General features: G+C 40.6%; 1 protein-coding gene across 5 annotated transcripts in view; it reads right to left on the bottom strand.

Annotated features, from left to right (window-relative positions):
- Positions 1 to 27,014, bottom strand: part of sh3gl2a (SH3 domain containing GRB2 like 2a, endophilin A1) — a 60,618-nt gene that overhangs the window by 31,440 nt on the left and 2,164 nt on the right. For 4 of the 5 annotated variants that reach the window (XM_074629352.1, XM_074629351.1, XM_074629349.1 and 1 more), the window contains one exon: positions 21,068 to 21,324. In XM_074629352.1, coding sequence (XP_074485453.1) covers positions 21,068 to 21,112 — 45 coding nt within the window. In that variant the 5' untranslated portion in view covers positions 21,113 to 21,324. Of the gene's footprint in view, positions 1 to 21,067; positions 21,360 to 27,014 lie in introns of those variants that run through there. The other variant, XM_074629347.1, reaches the window with a different exon arrangement.

Genomic DNA, 27,014 nt, shown 5'->3' with positions numbered 1-27,014 from the left:
CCCAATGATAAACTTTCACATTCAGAGTTCAGTGAGACTCACATAACTATACATTTGAAACATCTGAAGGCATTCCTTTGCGATGTATCATAAAAGATATACACCTGTACACTGTCAAGATGCAGAAGCTTTGAATGATTTCTAAATAATAAAAGGAAAATGTTAAATTAAAGGAACAAAGGCAAACATTTACTGGACAGTCATGTGTTTAACGGTGAAAAAAGAAAGGAAGAAAAGTTAAGCGTGTGAGACAAAGAGGACGACTGGAAGATGTGTGGAAAGCCTACAATATATAAAGAAAGTGAGATAGCTTTGGAAATAGATCAAAATTGTATGTGTTATTATATATTTTATAGTAGAGCTGAAACTATAAATCAATTAGTTGAGAAAATTAGTTTTCAAGCAAACGTGACAAAAACGTCCATGGTGCAGCCTTATAAATGCTTTTCTCTGCCTGATGTGATTGTAAAGTGAATATCTTTAGGTTTTGGACTGTTGACATCAGATTGGGCTTTTTGATTTAGCGATTGACATTTTTTGTATTTTCGGACATTTTATAAATCAAACACTCAATGTTTCGGAAAATAATCAGTAGATTATTCATTAAAGAAAATACTCATTAGCAGCAGCCTCATTGTGTAGTATGTAAATTTAGAAAGGCGGATCATGATGTGACATTACATACTGTATCTGCATTGCATGTTTGTGTTCTTTTGTGCGTCTGCACATATTGTATTGCATATTACTAGCTCAGTATACTGCACATTAGGGCTGCACAATTAATTTAAATTTGATCAAAATCGTAATATGGCCTACTGCATTTTTCACATCGCAGGGGGCGCAATATTTGTTAAAGGTGAAATGTGTCAAAATACCATTTTAAATGCAGAGATGTCCTGGCCTACACATCATATTCTACAGACTTAAGAAAATGTTTTTGTTTGGAGCAGATCCCAGCAAAAAATCACACCATAATCATTTAAATATGTTTTTCAATGAAAATGAGAATAATGATGTAAAACTGATCAGTTCTTCTAATATCGCAATTACAATATCAGTAAAAAAAAAAAAAAAAGTGACACAATGAAATACATTTTATAAAAAATGCAAATGAAAAAAATGTGGTTTGTCCTTTTACATAATTTACCATTGTGTTCAAGTGCAAGGCGATGTGTAGGTACAATAAAGGCTGGTCCATGATGCATAATGTAAACAAACACATTATAAAAGAGAGATGATGGGTAGAAGAGATCAGGAGCAACAAATAAGATAAAGAAGATAAAGTATGTCAGGCTGTTTATGCTGTGACAACATGCCTGCAGAGAAGCTGAGTCTGCACCATTAGAGAAAACAACATGTTGTCTCGATCCACCAGGAGAGTACAGACTGTTCCTGTGGTCTGAGAGAGCGCTGAAGACACCGACAACACCGTTAACTCCCTGAACTCAACACATCGCTACCGTACAACACCAGACTGGACCTGAACAGATGCTGCCTGCCTAGCATGAAAGAAGATTCATTATCATTGTTGATGAAGATAAATGTCTTTCACTTCTATCTTCAGGCTAAACCAACCGGCAGCGGAATAATGGATCCTGCAAAAAGCAAGCAGCCGTGCTTTTAGACAAAAATCAATAAAGCAGCTAAAAAAAACAAACTCCAAACACTGCCACAGACTTTCAATCACACTGCAGCAATCCCTCCCAAAATAAACAATAACATTAATACAGCCAGAGGCCGGCATTAAAAGAGGAGAAAATTGAAAAGCCTCAGCGGACCAACATCCTCTATATTTGATATTGACTATCTGCTCTTCAACAACAGTCTGATTTGATTAGATTTCAAGTCCATCACGACAGCAGAGGACCAGAAATATAAATGATACCCAGAATACTGATGGTTACTGGTGAACCTTTATATTCATACAACGTGAGGTGTACACTGAGGAATAAGTGTTTCAACATAATTATGATAACAAATATTACAATAGAGCTGAAACAATTAGTGGATTCATTGATTGTCTACTGACAGAAAATGAAGTGGCGACTATTTTGATAATTGTAATTATTCAAGCGATAAATGCCAAACATCTTCTCAAATGTGCAGATTTGAAGCTTTTTTATCTCCGCCAGGTGTTATCCTGGGGGGGGGGATCATGTGTTCAGCTGTTTGTGCATCTGTCTGTCTGTCCAAGGCTGATCCCACATACTGCTGGAGCCATCAGCCGAATATTTATTGTGCTCGTTTATGACTGAATGCTGAAGGACCTCTCGTGGTTGCTGTGATTCACAAAACTATTTTATTGACTGTTTTATACTGTCATTGACTGTTGACTCCTCTTAAGTGATCAACAACTGCTTCCGTATCAAAAGGGATTTACGGTAATCGGCTAGGCTAAAAACAAGCCTTCCTTAGTCTGTTGCAGGCCACATTTTGGTATTTGTCGTGGCTCGAAAACTGACATCCATAGACAAGTTTGGTCTCAATTTGAACCGGAGCATCTGCAGATTAATAATTTATTACATTTTTGTTATCTTCGCTGCCATCTTGACTGTACGGGAGCTGGGAGGGACAATTGAGTGAGTCAACTCTTCTTTGTGTCGGAGGGGAGAGGGAGACACACCTGGTGGAGATCTGCACTCTACTGAGTGCACTTTTCTAGTCTTCTTTCTGTTTTCATGAGAGTAAACCTAATATCTTTAGGTTTTGGATTCTTCATCAGACAAAACAAGCGATTTTAAAGATGGCATTTTGTGCTCTGAACAATTATCATGGGCATATTTCAGTATTTTTCAATAATGTACAGGTAATGTTTCAATGGATTACCTGTGAGGGATCAATAAATGGCACGCATTGTGACCTTGTATGTTACTGCTTTGTTGTTTTTGATATTTAATCCACCCTCAGTGATATAAATAATAGAAACACCTGTCAGTATAACGCAGTACAACTCAACGGCACACAAATTATAGTCTCTGAAATGACCCCGCAGTTGAATCAACACCTCTATAAAACAGTTTCAACATAAACTGAACATTAAAACCTTCATGAATGTCGGATTCATTGAAGGGCTGTTACTGCATTAGTGTTAGCTAGGTGTACCTGGTGTAGCTGCTCGGCAGTGCTTCAGAAAGTGAGTTTTATAAAAAGAAGTCCGTCTGTGTTTGTGCCCGCGCTAACAAAGTAGGCTGAGGATCAATAATTTATGGCTTTAAGCCCAGACACCCTAAAGTGTTTTTTACATGGCTTTGTGCATTTACTGTGTGGAGGCTTAAATCTACTTCATATTGAAAGCTCTGCTGTGATGAACTGTTCCCAAAACGGTCAGTGGCACCTTGAATTTTGTAAACTGGAAAGAAACAAACTCAGTAAACAACAGTGGCTCTTATCTCAGTGGTGAGACACAAACATCGACTTCATGAGATTTTTAAGGGTATATCCCAAAGAGAAAAAACCCAGCAAATTGCAAGCAAAGAGTGCAGCATTTGCCCCAAAAACATAACTGATCCTATGAAGATATTTATATTAATACAACTGTGTTTTACTGTATTATCATTTATTATCTGTTTAACCTACACTTATGGGTACCCACAGGAGGAGTTACAGTTGTTGACAAATACATTAATAATATATCTGCTTACACCGACATTATAGTGTGTTATAAATAATTTATCAAATGTTTATTTAATGTTAATGAATGCTAAATAAGGGGACTTAACGTTAAGTATTGCACAAAGGATATATGATAATATTTTAATTTTCAAAAGAATAGTTTGTTGGAACATCATTATACAGTACAGTATATATTGTATGAGTTTGTTTATGTTATGACTTCTTTTCTCCCGGGATTGTCATACTAATTATTTTCTTTATCGATTAATCGGTTGATTATTTTCTCGATTAGTTGTTTGGTCTACAAAATGTCAGAAAATGGTGAAAAATGTTCAAGATGACATCCTCAAATGTCTTGTTTTGTCCACAACTCAAAGATATTCTGTTTACATAGAGGAGTAAAAAAAACAGAAAATATTCACATTGAAGCTGGAATCAGAGAATTTTGACTTTCTTTTCTTTTATCAATCAATTAATCGTTGCAGCTCTACATACTTCCTTAACTTTATCTGAGTAGCTGCAAAATTTGCACAATTAATTACTCAAACTACAGTAATCTACGCTGCAAACACACACACCTACATGTACCTATACTGAAAACCGTCTAATTAAATATAGATTTTTCATTTAACTCAAGGTGTTTAATCCACAGCTCAGTCTGCGGGCTGTGTTTGTCTTATTAAGTCTGAACGGCAGAAAAATAACCCCCCTAAGCCTGTGGCACTTTTTACAAGTCTCGAAGATGATGAAGGTTTGTTTACACAAAGCACCAGCGTGATTAAATTAATGACTCAACTGCACAGCGAACAATAACATCATAGCAATTACACATAATGGCATGAGTTTAGTGATAATTAATGTATCATATATAATAAGACTAGAAGTTGAAGCTTATATGCTGTATCTTCACATGATCACCCTTTAACATTTCTGAGTGTTTTTCAGAATAAAGCAACATAAAGCAAAGGGAAGTGGCGATTTATAGGTAGTGGGTGAATGTAAAAATCATTCATCAGCACGAAAATCCCCAAAAGAGGAGTCGTGAATCCCTGACCCTGTCAGCGTCACATGGTACATTTGGCGGCGTGGTCCGGCACATGAACCACGTTTCACAGATTACCGCTGCAGCGCTCTGATTCTGACTCACGCACAGCTCCAATATATGATGCAAAGTCACTGTGCTCTGATTAATCTGAGTATAATCCCTGACAAACCATTCAGCCTCTCTGCAGTTGGTGGGATGACTCTGTGTGTGTGTGTGTGCACGGCTAGATCAACTAGCTTTTTCTTTACTAGAGGAAGCATACAGGCACAGACAAATACCTACTGTCCCCCCCAAAACCTGCTGGACACTGGCTTTAGCAAACATACAATAACATACAATACCAAAAAGCACATTTTGTTCCCTCCCACCGCTCATTACTGTCCTCACATGAGCCAAATTAGGCATTAGACTGAGCGCATGATGCTGCAGCTGCCTGAAAGCAAAGCCTCCTCTCCTCTTTTGTTCCAAACATCGTCCTCTACCCTCCACTTAACTCCATTACTTCCTCCTCTCATCTCTTCCTGCTCGCTAATACACTTCATCCCTTCTCTCCATCATCTTTTCTCCCGCTTTGCTCCTTTCTGTTCTGAACTTTTCCTGCCCACATGTCCTCTTTATATCGTAGAGATAGCGATATTGTACAGACATTCATGGTCCCCAGAGGATGAATTCTTCTTACAGCAGGTTGACATTTTAGTTTTTTAGTGAAATGTCTTGATAACTGCAATGAAATAAATTAATACTTATCTATGGTCTTTGTGAATTTTGATGATCGTCTGACAGTACAAATTTTAATGGGTTCAGTATTTTCCAACCTGTATCCTATTTTCCCATGTTTTTGTGTCTAAATGACTAATAGGGACAACAATTTCTGAAATTGGTCCAGTACCGAGGAAGAGCATTGTAGACGGCCAACGCTAAACAGGCTGCAATGTAATCCCATTGGGGCAAGCTGGCACCGTCATTTACATCCACTAAAAATGCTTTTTTTTGCCACGACAGGCTCTGATTGTTATTAGACGTGTCTGACATTATGGAAAGAGTCTCGCTCAAGGAGAAGTCTTGTTCTGAAATCTGGCGAGGTGACGTGTCGCTGGAAGACAATAGTGGAAATGTGGAATACATCCATGGTGGAAATACGAGTGCCAGCCGGACAGAGTTTGTTGTGTTGGGGTACAGAAAGTGTAGCTTGGTGTTATCTAAAAGATTTCAGTGTCACGGCTGAATATTTAGATGATTTCGACAATGTGGATGAGGATTATTTGAGCCAGAGTATACGGATATTTAGATTTCACAATGAGACGTCTTCTTGACTTGGACACAATAACAAACAGATCGGATCAAGCGAAAGGTAAGAAAAATGTTTTATTTCTCTATAGGGTCCTTTCCATGATGTTAACACTTATCGCCCTTGCAGCTTGTTTCGCGGCTGCCAGTTACAGCATTCTCCCTCAATACTGGACCAACTGTACTTTGTGCTTACTGCTACTTGTTCAAATGTTCATAAAAAACAACAAGACTCTACAGCTGCTCAAGCAACTCTGTGAGATTGTATTGTATAACGGTGACAATGACAATATGCTGAAGTTAGCAGGTATAATGTTTACCATGTTCACCATCTTTGTTTAGCATGTTAGCATGCTAAAATGAGGTAATTAGCACTAAACATAAAGTACAGCTGAGGCTGATGGGAATGTCATTAGTTTTGCAGGTATTTGACAAGTATTATGGTGTCCACAGGATCCGTAATTTCCACGCTTCTCATTCATTGTCTATGTAAGCAGCCGCGCAATGCATTTTGGTAGCGTTGTGTTGCGTTACGTTTCGAGAAACAGGGCGTCACATTGGTCACTCCTCATTTACATTAAGTTGAGGTCTAGGCTACTTTATGCAAATCAGGGACGTCCGGCGAGACTCGCCGCCTCTGGAAACTCCTGAGAAACTTTTGAACTAACCTTTGTCGATCTTAAATGAAGACAGATTCAGCAACTGCATGCCTTATTTATCGCCTACATTGTTTTCAGAATCCCATTTCGGTGAACTATTTTCGTAACATACGAGAAAATAGTTACCAAACGAGCCACAATGTTGGTTCCGGTTTGAAAGCTGGGAGCAGCAGCCCACAAGTGAAAGTGTTCGTTCAATCAGGTGCCTCGTGCCTTGTGGCAGCCCATCAAGCGTCCAATACTGGGAAAAGAGGCAATCCCTTGCGTCCAAAAAATGCCCCTGTGGACACGTACCATTAGACAAATTTTGACCTGATGATGGCGTTGACAAATGTCCACCTCATAGTGGCATTAGAGGAAAGGTCAGAGATCATCAAAGTCATTAGGATTGATCCCCTGGGTACCATGGTGCACACATTTTTTTTGCGATCCATCCAATAGTTATTAAGATATTTCAGCAAAAGCCATAAACACTGTCAACCTTATGGTGGTGCTAAAAGAAAAGTCAGAGGATCATCAAAGTCAATAAGATTCATCCTCTGGGGACCATGAATGTCAATTTCATGCCGATCCATCTGATAGTTGTTGGGCTATTTCAGTCTGGACCAAAGTGGTGGACAGACCAACACTGGCATCCATAGAGCTGTGACGCTAGTATGGATAAAAATAAATACTGCATTTCTTACATCTAAGCTCATTGTTGACATCTTTGCTCACCAAATACTGCATATAATGTCATAAAATATAAAACTTAAAATGATTGTCTTTCAATCCCAGACATGCCCCAGACATTTCCTCTGACACCACCCTCTGGCCAATTATTACATTATTACTGCAGCCAAAATCTAAATGTTGACCTCAACTTTTCTCTATCCAACAATTTGGTTTTCTTTACAACGAGCATTACAGCCTTTTCTTCTGTCTCGTGTTATTTCTTTTTTATCATTATATGGTTTCATTCATACAAAATGTCAAATTTCTGTCTCAAGTTTCGACTAAAAAACGTGATTGGCCAGGTCATGACTTGATGATGACCTTTCGCCCTGAGTAAATGCACTACACAGTACATCACAGACAATACCTTCACAAGGTCTCTGGGGAAGTAAAAACATCCATATCTGCAAATTACGCTGCATTGCCCTTCATTATATCCATCACACGGTGGCAGTTACAACAAAAGTCAATAACCAACCTGGTGAATGGGCTTCTAGGGGAGAGTTTGTGAAGGCTTCTGGGTTATAGATTTGGGTAATAATTATGTGACCTGAATGTCCCTGAAGTAGAAGTGTGTGTGTGTGTGTGTGTGTGTGTGTGTGTGTGTGTGTGTGTGAGTATGGAGGTGGTTTAATTTAGTCTTATCGGTGGTTCTAGCCATTTCCATCCATAAAAGCAAATTGATTTACTCTCTCTGCAAGAATGGCGACACATTAACTGTGGAATAATCGTATAACGAAAAACCTAATGGTATTATTTTGTTGTGTAATATTACTGAAATTTCAGCAAGTCATAGCTATAATATGACCTATTATATCCCAATCCCATTCATTATGTTTGATAAGATACACCTTTACTAACAGGTCCTGAAAATTCCCCTTTTCCAGCCCTAGTCTCTCCTGCAGTGGTTGATGCCCAGAATATATAATATGCCCGTCCTGAATAAAACATCAACCATGACCTGAATACTGAGGCTAGGAAAGAGGGATGATGGGAAATATCGAAGTGGAAAAGAGGAGAGAGAAACCATGGACAGTGATGAACAACAGCTCACTTTCTACACACAAACCAAAAAATTTGAAGCGTCAAAATAGGAAAGTCTGAATCTGCAGAACACCAATGTTTCCTTCACTCAGCACATTGTCCTTATTTGACAGATTTGAAACTGGCTAAACATTGTTCATTCACATTTCTCCTAGAGTGCATGATGACATTTAATGAGTTTACCTCGCCAGTGCTCTTATTCAAAATGTGCCAACAGCATCTGACCACAGGACGAGCTAAGAATAGGACTGGTGTCCGTCTGTCATTAACCTCCAGAACAAAGCTGACGTCAGAATGCTGAGAACTCCACAGACCAGTTTTCAACCCTCTGGCTAATGCATGTGCACTCCTGTCAAAAGCAATAACAGTTTATTCAAAGTTTCTGTTAAAGTTCACCCTCTTCTATTTAAGACTTTTAGTAACCCATGGGATTCATTGAGATAAACAGCATGTCAGACTTACTCTATTGTTTCTGGCCACACCTCATTGTAACATGTAGTAGCAGCTCTGAAGATGGCGAGTCATGTTTGTGAAGCCAATGCTGAAATGCCTTAAACGTGCATTCAGCAGGGGGCGACTCCTCTGGTTGCAAAAAGAAGTCTGATTGTTTAGAAGTCTAAGAGAAAACTACCCTACTTCTCACTTGATTTATTACCTCTGTAAACATTGTAAACATGAGTTTATGGTCTCAATCACTAGTTTCAAGTCTTCTTCAATACAGCATGATGTTCATTTAGTAAATTATGGTCCCATTTAGAGACAAATAGACCATAAAGCAGGGTATGCTTTAGGGCGTGGCTGCCTTGTGATTGACAGGTCGCTACCACGGCGTTGTTCGGTCTGGGAGTTGTTGTGTTTTTGTCTTACAACTTTAACCCTTTCACAGTGTGTTTTCAGTTCGTGAAAGTTAATATTGGCTTTATGCAAATGTATGTATATATTTATCATGGAAATCAATTAACAACACAAAAAAATGACAAATATTGTCCAGAAACCCTCACAGGTACTGCATTTTGCATAAAAAATATGCTCAAATCATAACATGGCAAACTGCAGCCCAACAGGCAACAACAGCGGTCAGTGTGTCAGTGTGCTACTTGACTATAACTTGCCTCAAACTGCATGTGATTATCATAAAGTGGGCATGTCTGTAAAGGGGAGACCCAGAGAACTCATTTTTATTCACATATCTTGAGGTCAGAGGTCAAGGTACCCCTTTGAAAATGACCATGCCAGTTTATCCTCGCCAACATTTAGCTCAAGTTTGGAGCGTTCTTTAGCCTCCTTCACGGCACTTTAGTATGACATGATTGGCACCAATGGATTCATTCGTTTTTCTAGTTTCATATGATGACAGTATCTTCACTCTAGCTTTAAAACTGACTACTACAACCTAACTGGCTACAACCTCTGGAAGATCGATTGTGTTAATGGATTAAAGAAATTAATGGCGTTAAAACGAATTTATGTTAACACGTTATTAGCTTGTTAACTTACGGCCAAAATGCCGAACTCGAGGCTTCAAAACGTCCACAAACCAATGGATGACGTCACAGTGACTACGTTCACTTCTTATATACAGTCTACGGTTTATCACATGTGTAAAAGTCAATAGACAAAAAGGTCGTTGCTGTAATGCCCTCTAAAGGATTTATGAGGTATCCAGGAAATTAACGAGGTGAGGTGATGGAGGTGACATTTTACATTAACAATAGTCAAAAAACAGTCACTGCTGCTGAGGAGCAGTGAAAGACTTCAGGAAGGGAACAGCTTTCAGAGGCTTGGATCAAATATATGAGAAAAATATACTGAAAATACACAGGTTGTCAGAGGGCTCATTGAAATGTATGCCTCCTTAGAAAGCCAAAGCAAAAGACAGCAGAGTGTCCTGATGAAGACATATCAGAGAAAGGGCTCTACCGTGGTAAGGAAAAATCCTTTTTTTTAAGCTGGAAGGCAAATGATGAGCAAAAGTAAAAGCAGCACTGTGAGGGAAGGAAATAAATCAAGATAAAAGGATAGGAGGTACATTGCTGCAGGGACTGTACTGCTGGACTGGATCCAGTGCAGCATCACTTTTGCTGCATTGCTGATCCACATTTGGCCAAAACTGGAAGCACTGGGTTGGCTTGAACAAGTGCATTCATTTCTGAAGAGATCATTTCAACAATGAGTCTTTGTCCTCTCTGAGTCATGAGCAAATAACAGACGTGACACACACACAACACGCTCAGCCCAGTATCCCTACGAGTCACGCCCATATTGGACAATTCTGCACCTCACGATTTACATCCAACGCCAAAATTCATAGCCACTGCAGGAGGTAGTGTGCAGCATGTAGAGAGGCAGGTTGGGGTGGTGGAGGGGTGTGAAGCACATTTTAATTTAATGCAAGAGATTTCAGTTTGCATCCTGTGGACATGGACGTAGTCAACGTCACGTCCCCCACTGGTTTGTGGACTGCCGTTTTGAAGCCTCCAGTTCGGCAGTTAAGTACAACCGACGCTGATTAAGACATTTTTAGGCAACCAAAATGTTATAATTAACTTTCATGAACTGAAAACACGCTGTGAAAGGGTGAAAGTTGTAAGACGAAAACACGACAACTCCCAGACCGGACAACGCCGTGGTAATGACCTGTCAATCACAAGGCAGCCACGGCCTAAAGCATCCCCTGCTTTATGGTCTATTTGACTCTAAATGGGACCATAATTTACTAAATGAACATCATGCTGTATTGAAGAAGACTTGAAACTACAGATTGAGACCATAAACTCATGTTTACAATGTTTACTGAGGTAATAAAGTAGGGTCATTTTCTCATAGACTTCTATACAATCAGACTTCTTTTTGCAACCAGAGGAGTCGCCCCCTGCTGGCTGTTAGAAAGAATGCAAGTTTAAGGCATTTCAGCATTGGCTTCACTTTTCAGAACCAGAGGTTGCCCACGGTGATAAACATGACTCGCCAACTTCAGAGCTGCTACTACATGTTACAATGAGGTGTGGCCAGAAACACTACAGTAAGCCTGACATGCTGTACTGATGTTCTTGTCTTATGCTACTACAATCATAAACTATCACTACTACTCCATGAATCATGTGACCTAGATGACTGAGACTCTTCGTAGATATCACAAAGAGTCTCAATATTCGTTGATCAACAAAAAATTCATCAGAGACAAATTTTACAATCGAATAATCATTTCCTGAGCAAAATGCCAAAGTTGGCGCCTTTATTGTTGTAGTCAGGGTAACGTGACGTCATGTCCGTTCAGTATCCATTGACCAAAACAAACCGCAGCGAGCCCAAACGAGGAAGTACAAACCCCGAATGCATATTTATTTTTGCTTTACAGGGACTTTAAGCTCTGAGAATTTTGGTGGACATTTTTCACTTTTTTGAAAAATAGATGAATCGCTTCACCAATTACTGTGCCGATAATTTTCTCAATCGTTAGTTGCAGCTTTACCCGGAATTAATAAGAAAAAAAAATAAACTACGTTAGTACCAATATCAACTGATAAAATTCAGTATCTCCTAATGCCAGCAAGAAAGTACATCCCTGCAGATGGATCGTTCTCCACTCTTCCTCCTGCTTGACTTGGCGGAGTCCTTCCTCCTGCTCTCGCCTTCAGTATCTGTTGGCTTGAATCCTCTCTTTATCTCTCAGCCACTCCCTAATGTACCTGCTCAATGCCGCTTTCTATCTACTTCTCTTTCCCCTTTTCTTGTCTTCTCTTATCTCTTGTTCCTTGCTCCGCTCTTCGCCCCTCCCGACCCATCTGTTATCTCCCAGCTGGATCTGTTTTACGCTGCAGTGCAGTAGACCCTAGTGAGGATCCAGGCTGGATGAGTCACCCACTCACAATCTGCTGCCCCAAAGCCCTGCAGCCGTCCATCACATCCAAGAACCCCACTGCTGTCCACGGGCACGCTCGGATGTACAACTATGCACACTCACATGCACGCTTGCACACTGCCTACCCTTTTTCTGAGGAAAGTAAAGCCGTAAATGCCTGTATGTGCACTCACATACATGAAGAATTAACTTTAAACGGACAAAGAAATTGCTTATCTGCCTTTAAGCTACAAACTAAACCAAGACGGTTTCCAATGCCAAATCATAATGCTCCATACAATACAAAGAGGGTAAGACGTGTAGTTGTCATATTAGTATTCAGCACACACACATTGGGAAACCTCTAGTCGAACAAGCGCTGACTACAAAATAAAGGATTACTGCTCTGTTACCCACTGTAAGAAATATACGCCATACAAATATGGTAGCCATTTCTTAAAACCTAAAAGTAGCTAGACAGATTCACACATATTTGCTACTGGATCATGTTGTTTACATGCAGAACACGGGTGATATAACGCTTCATGCTGCTCCTGCAGTGGTTCCTCAGAGCTGTCAGTCTCATGTCAGTCTTAAAACATAATGGATGAGATTGCTACTGGGAGTTCACCGTGTGATGTGTCTTTCCAATCCGCAGATATTCATTTTAAAAGTTATTTTTAATTTGTGCTGCCAGTAAATATCCATGTGTATTTTTTTTATTTTAGGAAAGAAATACACATGGCGTTCACACAAATCTGGTGACGATGTACTGAATCAGTTGTACTGACGTCCTAAATTCATCACTATGATAAGATATAAAGGCACAATATGTAATTTCTGCCGCTAAGGGGCTCTCAATCAAAACAATAACAAAAGGAGTAGATTGCTGACGTCGTGAATTAGTGTGGGTTGGCGTCTTCACCATTGCCAATGAAAATCTATCTGACGTGACAGAAATCATGTTTATGGATGAGGTAATGTATAAAAGTTGTATTCATGTTTCACATTTCATTCTAATAAAACAGCTGCAAGTAGGGGTGGGTGATACATCGAATATAGTCGATGTATCGTGGCTTGTCCCACGCGCGGTGTATAGAATGACTATATCGCGAACATCGACTACAAATTGTCATGTATTGTTTTTAAGCCACCCCGCCGGCATGAGACTCGCTTTGGCATTTCCTTCTCTCCCTCCGGCTCCCTCTCACACAGACACACACACACACACATCACAGACTCCGCCCCCATCCAGACCACTCTCCTGGGCGAGTGTGTGTGTGACGTATGCGGCCGGTGTGTTTTTGTATTTGGTGGGACGCAGCGGAGAGAGAAAGCCTGGAGAAAGTGGAAGATGAGAACACGACCAAAGCAACCAGAACCAGCCAAAAGCAAATGACTCTGGCTTCCTTGCTTTCCAAAGCAATCTCATATGACAAAAAAAAGTGCAGAATGCAAAGAAATCACGGCCGCTGTAAACAACTACATCGCTACGCCGGTTAGCGTAGTTGAAAAGCCTGGATTCAAAAGACTCATTAAGACACTTGATCCAAAATATGAACTGCCTGGTCGCACATTTTTTTGTGGAGAAAGCTCTACCGGAGTTCTACATTTTATTTAGAGAAAAGTTGGCCAACCAGCTAACAGAGGTGACCCATTTCTCCACAACTACCGATCTGAACGTCCAGCTAACAGAACCAAAGCTGTGAATAAGTGGACCAGACTGCCGTGGTTTGGCCAAAGGCTGCAGCTCACCATTGGTGAGTCTTTCTACACTGCTGGGAAAATAATAATTTGTATTATCAGCAATGTTATAACAGCTTACTGGTAAACATAACAATAAGTTACTTTACACTTATTACATGCCATTAAAAATGTGTGTGGGTTCCTCAGTATTTGAGATGCAGCTGGGACTCAAAGGGCGACTCTCCAGGTAAAGGCACCATCACATTTAGACAGACAAATGTATCCAGTGAATCAAAACCAAAAATTGCAAAGCAACCATTTTATCTGCAAAACCCTCTCACTCACTCTGGCACACTTTCTCAAGCTTCCTTGTCACTCTCTTCATTTCGCCTCTCTCTAATGCAGTTTCCATTTAATGAACATATTTGTGTCTTTCTGCTGGCTGCACACACTCACTCCACTGAGAGATACAACATGCTCTCTGCAGCCTTAAGATAAATATGAAAAACGGTATTCAAACTGAGGGGTTGATTCAAATTTCACGACAAGCAGAACTGTAGGAGATGCACCATGCAGCTCACTCCCTCTCTTTAACCATTAGTTGAGGATATAACAGCCCCAAATAAAAAGCCTCACCACATTAGCACATTCACACGCATGCATGCCCACACACGCTGGCACACACATACATACATGTCTCTCTCCATGGGAACAGAGCCATCATGAAAGAAGCATCTGCTCAAAGCATGACTCATTTGACTCTGAGGTGAAATTGACTTGTGACGTAAAAAAGTGAGCAATCGCCACCTTTAGAAATATGCCAGACTGAAACACTCTGTGTCTTATCTTAAAATAATAATGGGGAGAATATAAGGTGTCATTTTTTATTATAGCAGGCTGATGTTATTTGTAAAGTGCAAATAGTCTCAAGGCGTTCAAATCTATTACAGTGTGTGAAGAAGTATATATATAACTTAGTCCACAGTGAGAATGAGTAATGGATTGTTGGATAAATACATTTTTTTTTTTCAAAAGGCAATTTGTAGTGGACCTGCCGGGTTTTACCCTTCATGCCCCGTGCTTCCCTTCTATTTAAAATGGCCCCGGTTATTATTGCACCACTATGAGCCCAAATGTCCTTGAGTGAGAGTGAGAGAGAGAGAGAGAGAGAGAGTGAGTGAGAGTGTGAGAGAGAGAGAGAGAGAGAGTGAGAGAGAGAGAGAGAGAGAGAGAGAGAGAGAGAGATGTCTGAAAAGTGTAATTGTGGTTGTATGAAATAAATTGCTCAGTGATATATGGGAGAAGGTGATGCTGAGGTTGTGTGTGTGTGTGTGTGTGTGTGTGTGTGTGTGTGTGTGTATTAATCTAATAAAACTCCAGTGACTCCATGGCATTCTGCCTTTTATGGGCCGTTTGTCTCTGCAGAGTGCATAAAGTCTATAATGAAGAGATGCTGCAAGACTCCACGCACAAGAATGAGGATTTTCCATCTCTCACAAAGCAGATGCTGCACACTTAACGTCAGACAAAGCTGCACGGCTAATTAGTAATTAGTGACGCATGGGGCTATAAGGTCAATGCAGCGTTTTAGGAGATGCAATCTGCTCCACTCTACATACATTTTAAATTACCGAGGCTCCATTTATTTATGGAAAAAATGTTTTATGTTGAGGTTTTATGTCATCACAGATATTAGGCCTAATAAGCCCTGTCCTCTGCTGTCCATTATGGCTCTGCTTTCCATACCTTGAAGCTATTTCAATTTGTCAAATTTGAGAGGATGTTGCCGTTTATAGCGAGGTAGCTTTTCCTCGTAATATAGCAAATCAATGAGCAAGACTGATTTAAGCCACGATTTGATTATTATATGATTTTGCATAAATTTGATAAAGAACCTTGATTTGTTGTGTAATCAATTTTCAATTTCAATTTCCAACCAGCACCTCTAAAGCCTTCAAATTAACATCTTGCTTGTTTAATTTGAACACAAAGTGTAAAAATGACAATTTGTCGTTTTATAGGGGATCATGTGCTGGACTATTTCTTTGCTGGGACCAGTTGCAACCAGCGGAGACTCCAGGATACTGTCACCTACCACGAAATAGTCCAGCACAAAACCCCCCATAGAACGGATTGTTACCTTTTTGGACAGAACCAGGCAAGCTGTTTCCCCCCCATTTCCAGTCTTTATGCTAAGCTAACTGGCTGCTGGTGACAGTTTCATATTTAAAGCCGTTTCACACAGAGCACAGATTTTTGCCTGAAAAAATGTGCACAGAAATTTTTAAAAACTGATTTTGTGGGTTCTTATGAATGCTTGCTTGCACACCCCTGCGGAACATTCATGTGGGGGAAAAAATATGGGGGAAACAATATTCGGACGGACCTCGATTTCAGCGGATTTCCGCCGGCAGAAATATATGTTTGACCAACGAAATCCTTTGTTCCAACTAATCACCATTATTCTACATCATAATTAGCCATGTGCTTCTCTTTGTTCCACGGAGAGTGTGTATTGTCAGGGCCTTGGAATAATGGCCGTTTGTTTTCAGGGTAACGGACTGTCGGACAAATGGGCTTTTTGGTCCAATGGGACATTTTTGGAACTAACAATGAGCCGTCCCCTTCTCAACAACCACTTATGTACAACAAACACTACTACCTCAACAACCAAATAAAGGACAATATGGCTTGAGATCGCCCACCAGCTGGGTCACGATGACGATGGTAATGTATCGGATATGCACTTGCTTACGTTAAATGTTGGTCCCGGAACGAGGCTAGCCACAACAGCTAACATTAGCATCACATTTGGGGCCCGATTAGTTTAAGTATTGTGTAGTTAACGTTGGCCCCATCAAAATTCTGTCTGGATATTTTTTTTTTTGTGACGTGGACTCGGCACTATTTAGGAAACTCATTGGGTTTCATTGACTAAAATGGAACACGGTAACGCAGATAATCACCAGATCCGGTGTGTATAGTCGTCATGCGGAAATTCACACGCAGATTTTCCATATTCCTGCACCGCATTTTCGTACCGCACTGGTGAGAAATAGCTTTTACGGTAAAGACATGAGAGTGGCATCGATCTTCTCATCTAATTCTCTGCAAGGAAGCGAATAAGCATATTTACCAAAAGATTTGAACTATTCCTTTAATGCTGATAACCATGCTGCCGAACTCATGTCTGATTATTCTTAAATCCCTGGTCCCATCCCTGTTAATCCCTGAGACCCCCTCCTCGTGTTTTGGGGTGGGGTACTGCTATGGTCTGGTTAGAGGATGTGTGTGTAAGTAGCCAGATTGTTGGGTCGCACTCTTGGTGAGTCTGGGCCGGGATTACGAGGCTGTGGCACGGGAACAGAGGGGTTGATGGGAGCCTTCTGCCACTGGGAGTCTGGGGAGGATGACTATGTGTGTGTGTGTGTGTGTGTGTGTGTTGGGGGGTGGGGGGGCAGTGTGTAATGCTGAGGAACAGACGGCAGGAGACCACAGAGACAGCTAACACTGAGCCTCGAGCTGACTGAATCGCATTGGGAGTAAAAATGAGTAATGAAGACCATAGAAATCTACAAATTCAGACGTACTTGCTGCATATTCACACACTCAACCACGCCTCTTTATGCATGCACACCGAGAGCCACATAACTGTATGCATATTTACAGATATAAATGCTCTGATGCACCGTCGCCTCACACACACAGAAGCATTTGAGGCTGTAGAGGAACATCTGCAGGGAGAGCCGGGGTTCTCATAATGGGTGACAATAGACTCATCACGCAGAATTAACACAATCTGTGCAGCCATCTAATACCCCGTGTGGGCTGCTGTCTACTTCCAATCTGATCAAATGAGCTTTCAAACTGAGGAGTGTATCAACAGCAGAACACAAGCTTTTGCAACTGTTTCTTCTTTTTATTTAATCCTTCAATATGATGAAACTTTCAGTTACCGTATAATTTTTGATCTGAAAGTGCTGCTCTTCAACAACAACAACGATCCTGTTTCTGGCTTTGATCATCTACACAAGCCTCTCAAATGTCAGTGTGGCATTAACGATAATATAAATAACTAATGGCAGCATAAATTAACTAAAAATACATCATTAGATAGCTAGATAGTATCATAGGGGTGGGGATCATCAGAGGCCCCACGATATGATATTATCACGATACTCAAGTCACAATACCATCTTATTGGGATTTTAAACATTTTGCGATAAGACTGATTTATTACCTTTTTTCAACTGTAAATTATGCAGTTTGTCAAAATCAGTTTTATCTAATAAGCTACAGTTTTCACTCTGTTCATCTCAGAGTTTTCATTCACATGTCTTGAGGTCAGAGCCACGCCAGTTTTTCCTCGCCAAAATTTAGTGCAACTTGGGAGCGTTATTTAGCGTTCTTCCCGACAAACTTGCTAGCTAGCTTTAAGACCGAGCCCACTACCAAAGAACATATATTGCCGAGAGGCGAAAGTCAAATTGTTTACTTGGCAGTAATGTTAGCTGACCAGACGAAGGTCTCTCCATGAACATGATTTAGATCTGATCTTAGTGTTGGCTTTTCCTGCCTCAGCGCAGGCTGATGCAGCGGGGCTCTGCAGCGTGTCTCCCTGCTCTCTCCGCCCACAGCCGGAGAGAGCAGGGAGATACCGGCACACTTCGCAAGACATGGGAAACCTCTGTTGGTGTGGAGGAACTGCAGCATTTATTTCTGCACAAACTTCCACTGTACATTCACTAGATATTCTCAGAGCTAAACTAACTCTTCTGCAGTGTGTAATGAGAGATTGCGTTCACGTCTAGAGGTGGAGCGAGCTGTGCCAGAACGCGTGCACTGTCTGAGTAAAGGCGAGCAGGCAGAGGAGGAGAGGCAGCGGCCACACGCGAACGTGCATATGCGAGCGCGCATGTGTGGCAACCCGGTACATTTATATGCTTAAAAAGTTACAAACAGTCCCTTTAAGAGAACTGGATACAGCGTTGGAAGCGGGCCCCGTTTATTTCTAAGAAAGTTGCTCAGTGGCGCATGATGATGCCAAAATGGCTCGACCTGCGACTGGAAAAGTACCCGGGTCTTACGGCGATCTTCCGCATCCATTGGGTTCATGGAGCAGGCGCAGTAGCGTCCGCTCGGTCACATAGCTCGGTCACGGGGTCACAGCCGTCACGACTTACTAACTCTGGGTCTCATTAACATGAACGGAGGAAGGGAAATAACTCTGGATCCGGCTATTAGTGCATTTTACAACTTTTAAGACATAACGATTTAAACAAGGGCCATTCAAGTGTTCGTACTGGGAAGTTGATTCACCTCAAAAAAAAATATTTGCTGAGCTACAGACGTCTCTTTCCCAATGTAAGTCTACAGAGAAAAAAGTCTTTTTGGGACCAATGGCATTACGTGACGGACACGGAAGTTGCATTACCACCGTTTGGCCTCTACGAATCTTGGGATCTTCTTGGGGGCTTGCCAGACGCCAGTAAAGCGTCCGCCTAAAAAGTGCCGTACAAAATTAAAACAAAATTATTTATATTTTATTGTCATATTCTACCGAAATGGCCTTTGTTGAACAATAAAATATTATAAATACAGTAACCGTTTTCAGTCCAGAATGGCGGCAGCGGCTGTTGTCAAAAAAGCATCGTAGTTTTGCTTCTTTGCTTCTATACTATTTGCCGCTACAACCTCTAAAAGACACAATAGTGGTCGTCGGGTTGTTAAGAGGGTTAACAGTTTATATAATAAAAGATCGATACATCGTTTGTGTATTGATACAATATTGCCGCGATAGATATCGCAATAATATGCTTTATTGATTTCCCCCCACCCGTATTGTATCACCACATTCAATCCCAGCCGTTAAATGTGTCAATTAACTCCTGTCCTCACAAACTGCTGTATTAGTCTCAGTTATTCAGGTCCAACATATAATTAATAGAGTTTAATATCTACAAACGCTGACCTTCAAGAGATTACGCAATTACCAGCATCCCAATTGAAACCTAATTCCCTCCAATCTCAGTACTTGTAAAGATGAGGAATGATGCAAACTGGGAGAGCTGTAACTAAGGCCATTTGGATACTGGGTGAACTGGAGGATAGGAGCGAGGATGTGTGTGTGTGTGTGTGTGTGTGTGTGTGTGTGACTCAGCCAGGCTCCGGGTGTCCTGCTGTGTGTGCGTGGAGGCCTGAAGCTGACTCTCAGTGTTACTGTGACTCACCCCGAGAAACAGGACAACCTCCCTCACATGCTGGAGCTCCCAGCTATAACACCGGAAATAATAAAAGTCAGTCAAAGAAAAGCCCTGGAGTTAGTTAGTGGAAGGCTGCAGGGACACATCTGTCCATAACTCTGACCATCAAGATCCCCATTGGGGGACTGATGATGGATGTCCACCAAACTCACTCCCTGAGAGTCTGGGAGCAAAACACCTATAGGGATGGGGTTGAAGAAGCCACTGAGTAACCTTGAACTGAATATCTTCTCAGGGATCTAAAAATAAGAGATGATTCAGCATTAGAAAGGGAGAAGACATGATCTAATTCATCACTGGTCTCCAGCAATAGAAGATAAGTGCGTTTAGAGGTCATGGCGTGCTTCTGCTGCTGCTGCTGCTGCTGATAGGGACGGATTTCCGCCAAGACGCACTTAACGATTGCATAACACACCGCGCACGTCGGAGTTCCCACTGTGGTTGGCTGAAAGAAACACCGATTTAAACCGTCCTTATGGGCAACAACAACAACTTGCGCATTACGAGTGTATGAGCTGCTGGTGGTGGTGTTTTTTTTTTCCTCTCCTCCTGTGCGGAATGTCATCTGAAGGGTACCAAGAGAGGAACTGACATCACTATCATCATCATCATCATCATCAGTGTCGTGCCACACAGAAACATGACTGAATTATTACAATCCCCGTCAAATGCATCACATTTAACCACAAACCACGGAGGCTGCGGTGCAAAAACACGAGCAGGCTAATAAATTATTCTATTTTGGTGCAACGCTGCAGCATCTTCTCCTCCTCATTGGAGCACATTCAGCACCAGGACAGCAGCTAGATGCAGCACAGCTACTGCAGACTACTACTATTACACATGATGGTGTTCATTTAAAAGCACAATATGTACTATCCTCTCCCAACAATGCATGATGAAGATGTTGCAGTACCTGAGTGGCTTTGTGGAATTGCTTCTTAAACCCCGCTACAGACATGATGGTCGCTACACGGTGCTTCTAGCTGCAGGAGGTGATGAGCGTGCTGCTGCTGCTGCTGCTGCAGGTGCGTCAGGAGGAGGGAGGAAAATCAAGGTCCTAATTGTGTTTTTTTGGTGGTGGTGATCTTGCAAGCCGTGGCTAAACCCCTGTCCTGTCCTGTACTGTCCTGTCCTGTTAGTCTATACGCTGGTATTCGGCAGAGGGATCTCCTGTGAGAAAGAGAGGGGGCAGAATAGAAACCCGGATCAGGATCAGTGCTATTGGATGTCAGAACCACATGTCCAAAAAACGTGCACTGACGTCGGAGCCAGCTCCTCTTAAAGAGGCCGCCTCATCCTCCTCACCACGGATGGTAGGCTACTCTAAAGGAGGGATTTCTCATCTAAAGGTTAGTAGATGGACGAGGACACGAAGTACATTTACTCAAGTCCAAGGCCTGTTTTTTGTGTGCATATATATAATAATAATAATAATAATAATAATGATAATAATAATAATAAAACTCCAATAAATAATCATGCTCCATCATGAGAGTCCAAAAAAAACCTGAGGATTTTTCTTTCTTGCTTTCTACTGTACTACATTTATCTGACAGCTTTAGTTACTTTTCAGATTACAAATTTATAAAAATAAATTTATAAAATGTTCATACCCTTCTTCCTCTCCAATGAAAATCATGTATCTATACGGATCAACTGTTCCTCTATGGGTTGTGAAAAATAAGCAAAATAAACTATTTAAAAGTCCAATGTGTAGGATTTGGCGGCATCTAGTAGTGTGGTTGCAGATTGCAACTGAGTATACCCATCCACTCACTCCTCCCTTTCCAAGACTGTGGTAACGTGAGCCGCCGAGTGCAAAACTGTGGTAACGCAGTTCGGCTCGCTCAGAGGCCATCCTTACCATAATAACACTACTTTAGGAGCAATGGAAGTCAGACGGTGGTACGACGGTTTTGCAATTTGCGGCTTGCGTTACCGCAGTTTCACAAGCGTGTCGGAGAACTACGGCATCCTTCAGGTAACGTAAAAACGTGAAAGGATCTCTATAGAGCCAGTAGTTTGTCCATTCTGGGCTACTGTAGAAACATGGCGGAGCAACATGGCGGACTCCGTGAAGAGGACCCGCTCCCTATGTAGATCTGAAGGGCTCGTTCTAAGCTAATGAAAACACAACGATTCTTAGCATCAGTTGATTATACCCTAATGAAAATATAGTTATGAATATTATATTCCATTTCTGCTAATAGATCCCCTGAAATGTTACACAATGTTCCTTTAAAAACCCTCTTGAATCAACTGCATTGTCACAAAGTTGACTTTAGGGCTGTCCTCAACCAAAGAGAATCTTAGTCGACTAACACTAATATGATTTTGTCGACTAATCGATTAGTTGATTTAATCGACAGATCTGTGAAACTGAGTTTCTCTACAAAGAATCACACAAAAGCACCACTTTAAATATTGTTTTTACCGAAATGTACTCATGAGTTTCTTGGAAATAAGTCATTCAACATGAAAAAAAAAGCATAAAAAAAGACTAATCAACTGAGAGTGGGCAGCCCTAGTTGACTTTTTAGATATAAATTACATGGTTCTCAAACATATCATGATCTTACAGTATAGAATATGAAGCATTGCTGTAGATTAAACTAAGTAGTTAAAATGAACACAACCTTAAACATCAGCAGTAAATTGCAACATACACATTAATGCAACAGTGATATTAATCCAAAAACATCATATACTGTACATGATATATAATCTATAACAGTAAAACACTGACAAAGAACATTTTACTGCACTATGAGTACTTTTGATCATTTAAGTACATATTGCTGACAATACTTGCACATTTTTACTTAAGTAAGATTCTGAATGCAGGACTTTTACTTCAGTAAAGGACCTGAATATTTCTTCCACCACTTAGACTAAACTCTAATCTGACATTAGGACGAAATTATGCAAAGAGAAGTAAAACATTACCTAACCTTAATATCAACATTAAGATCACATTGGTTGGTTACAGAATAAAATGTGAGCTGCTTTTGCAGTGATGTGATGGACGTGCTTTAGGTGTCGTTGTCTTTACTTCAAATCCGAAAAATGGGCTGTACACTACCATCATGGAGAGAAATAAGGAGACGATAAACCACTTGGATATATAGTTAGTTTCAGTGCTTGCACCTCTAATGAGACTCAATGACTTGTAAAGAGAAACCTGACAGCCTCAGCAGCTCCCACTTCTCCAGCACCCTGGACAGCACCCATCAACAGAGAGACGGACGTCCCACTACAAACTTACAGTAGTAACCAACTTCCCTCCTATTGCATCAGTTAAACTGACTGTACAGTACATGGCAGAATAGAATAATAGATGAACACATCGCGGATCCAGGAGCATAAATGCTGAAACACAAAAAGATTACACACTGGTGTTAATAAAAGAAGAGCAATGAGCCATGAAAATGTGCACTCCTGAGAGGAATACAGCAGCACTGTGGTCAAACGAGAATAGACCTAATATAAAAAAAAAAGGATTTAAGCGGCTGTATTTTTTTTCATTCCTTTGTTTCTTAACAAAAATGAATAAGACTCCATTTATATTTTACCGTAGCTTGAGGAAGTTTACTGACTGAATTGTTAATAACTGAATTTATGTTGAGATTGAAAGTTTATTCTTGACTTGGGAAACAGCAGTTAAAATTACAATCTCACGACAAGGTCCATTAATAGATGTGCTGGAGCTTTTAATCGTGTCACACGATCAAAACGAGTTTCTTGTGATGGAGTTGTAGATGCACAAATTTCCATTTTCCTGAACACTTGAATAATGGACCTTGTAGTGACATTGTTTTGTCATTGTTGTCTTTTTTGCTCCATGTAGAAGCCAAAGACAGCTTTCCACAATAAGTGTCTCAACTATATCTCAAGTTTATAACTGTCAAAATCATATGTGGGAATGAGTATATCAACACGTATGATCATGAACATGTGCCATCTCCTACTAGTGTCATCAATGAGTAAACTCAGATAGTGCCTACTGATGCGTAATGGCACTAAAAGCTAGTTTGGCATTATTGCACTAATGCCAAGACAAAATTAAAGATGAGTGTGTTGATTTACAGATAATAGTGGATGAGGGCTTTAAAGTGACTTAAAGATATTGTGCAGTAACAAAAGGTGCACATTTCTGCTGTTGCACACATATTTTTAACCTTAAAGCTGAAGTAGGCGAGATTGGAGCAAATATGATTAAAAAAGGTTATATATTGTGACAGTAGTACATGAAACAGGTAACCTGAAAAAAAATCATGTGTCTCTGTGTCCTCCGGTGCTCCTAACGGCATCTGCAAGATTTCACAGACCGGAGGAAAACAAGCAGTAAGAGCTGACCTGAGGTCCGCTGTCCATCTGCTGTCTATGAGAGCCGGCTGTTAATCACTCACGAACTCCGACCAAGCGGTCAAACTAGGCAGCGCTGATCAAATATGAATCAATATTATATTACTGTAATGCCTATTTCTCGCCTCAAATGTTTTCAGAATCATCTTGTAGTGCACGGTTTAGCTGTAAAATGAGAACGTTTGTGACGCCACTGCCATTGTGAAATCAGCTGAAGGAACGCCAAGTTCAGGTCACATGACCGGAGCACAGCCAATAGGAACGCTCTCTCTCAATGAAATGACCTGTGATTGGTCAAAGTCTCCTGTCACGGGCTCGATTTTTTAAAGCCTGAAAACAGAGCCATGAGGAGGTGCAGAAGTCTAGTTATCTCTCAGAACACTTGAATTACAATATGCTGAAAGGTTATTATGGCATTTTTGCCCAATGATGCCAAAAATATACTGACTACTGCCACTTTAAATGTATTGGTACTCACACCCAAACTCAACCCGAGTGATCACAATAATCTCTGGCTGATAAAACTAAAATCCTGCACTGATCTGCAGCACTAATGCGAATAATGGCTTTGAATTACAGTTAAGAAGTCACCTGCACACATTTATCAGCTCAGAGGCAGCCCCTCGACGCCAGATGGCTGGTCCATTGTGATAGGACTACTTGAGCAGACAGTCAGAGACGCATCCCATATGGCCACTGTTAGAGCCCTGGAATAAGATTCGGAGAGACAATCAGCAAATGGGATATCAAATCCTAAATATGGCCATATCTGCAGCTGTGAAATGTACAAATAAAACAAATAGAGGCTGTTTATTCGAAGATGCTTCCTTGTAGGAAATCAACTCTAAATAATCAATGGCAGATGGAACTTTTAGTAGACTATACAAATTGTGAAACCTTAACCTTTTACCTCTTCATTTCAAATATTAGTAAAGCATTTAAATACAGCTTGTATTTGCTCTCGATAAGTAATTGCTAAAAGGTCAACACAATGTGTGTACACAATACACTAATAAACTACTAATTAATGTGTGCAGTGCACATTTGTGGGAGGTGTATTTCCCACCTTAGACCACAAACTGAATGACTGGATGCAAGAGCACACGTATTAACTACGTGGGACCAACTCACACAGTAGGATGTGCATGTGTGTTTAATAATAACAGTTAAATACACATGCACATCTTTGTCTTTCAAATATTAATTTGTTCCTCAAGTGCATACTTTCATCATTATCCTTAGTGTGGTTTGATTGCTGCATTATCATATATTTTGATTTTGTTCTATCATTTTTTTTTTAAATTGGGTTTATTTATGTTGTTGTGTAATGATCAAGTTTCACCACAGCAGATTATTTAAAGCAGAGCTGGTTAAAAATGAGGAGAAACATTTGTAATGTTAGTGGCGCCATCGTGTGGAAGACGGAAGGAACTAACTACCATATCTTTCTTTCTTTCTTTCTATCGCACATATAAGACACCAAACAAAAATGTGCTTTTAATTAGATGTCAAAAGATAACCCTGAATCATGATAATAATCTAATATTATATATAATTATAATATAACATAATAATATAATTAAAATATAATATAATTCACTGATGCACAAATCCAGCTTACTCACAAGAGATACCACCATAGGCACTGTCTTCATCACAAAAACACGTTTTCAAAGGTCAAAAGTTAAAAACATAATCATTGAGGATGTAAAAATTCAAAGTCTATATAGCTATAGAAGCTATAAAGTTCCTGTTTTTATATGTTATACAGCTCTATACTGTGCATGTTATGTCCACTGCCCAATAAGTCACAATCTACAATGCTTTGCTTCCACCTAGTGGTAGGAAATGATGCAGCAATGATGATGCATGTGTGTGTAAGATGGTGAAAACTGCCATGCAACACACATGATTAGTTACAGTATGACTATCAGACCAGCTCCACGGTGAAAGCAGCATACGTATGAGGGTGTATGGGATATATTGTAGGAGCACCCTGAACACCTGTTTTGCCTGCTCCTATTGGCTGATGGAGAAAGTAGGAGTGATACATCAACCCGGCTGACAGTGACCTGAGTGCAGCTCTTTGCTCAGTTTTCCTGCTCGCTGGCCTCGGCGGGCAGCTCTGATAAAGTGCTCGGTCCCACGGCTCAGTGATCTGTATGTGCGCGTGTGGCCAGAGGCGAGTGTCCATTTGTCTAAACTCACGAGGCGATAAATCTCACCTGTGCTGTACAGACAGATGGAGGCTGAGCTCAAGTGAAATATGATATTGTTGCCATTAACTTTATTACACTGACCGCCGGTCTCATCAGCTCTGACTGAAAGCTGGAACAGTAGGAAGTTTCTGATTCACACATTACTGACACGTTCATCTTCAATAATAGAGCGATGGGGGCATGTTTTTAACATATATGACATAGATTTATACTAGAATCTTATATCTGTGGTAACTGTTGGATTTAGAGCTGGATGCTTACCTATATTCCAATATA

Source organism: Sebastes fasciatus, chromosome 3 (assembly GCF_043250625.1).
Source record: "Sebastes fasciatus isolate fSebFas1 chromosome 3, fSebFas1.pri, whole genome shotgun sequence".
NCBI lineage: Eukaryota > Metazoa > Chordata > Actinopteri > Perciformes > Sebastidae > Sebastes > Sebastes fasciatus.
Note: the sequence above shows the minus strand (reverse complement) of the source record. Positions and strands in the feature narration are given on the sequence as shown.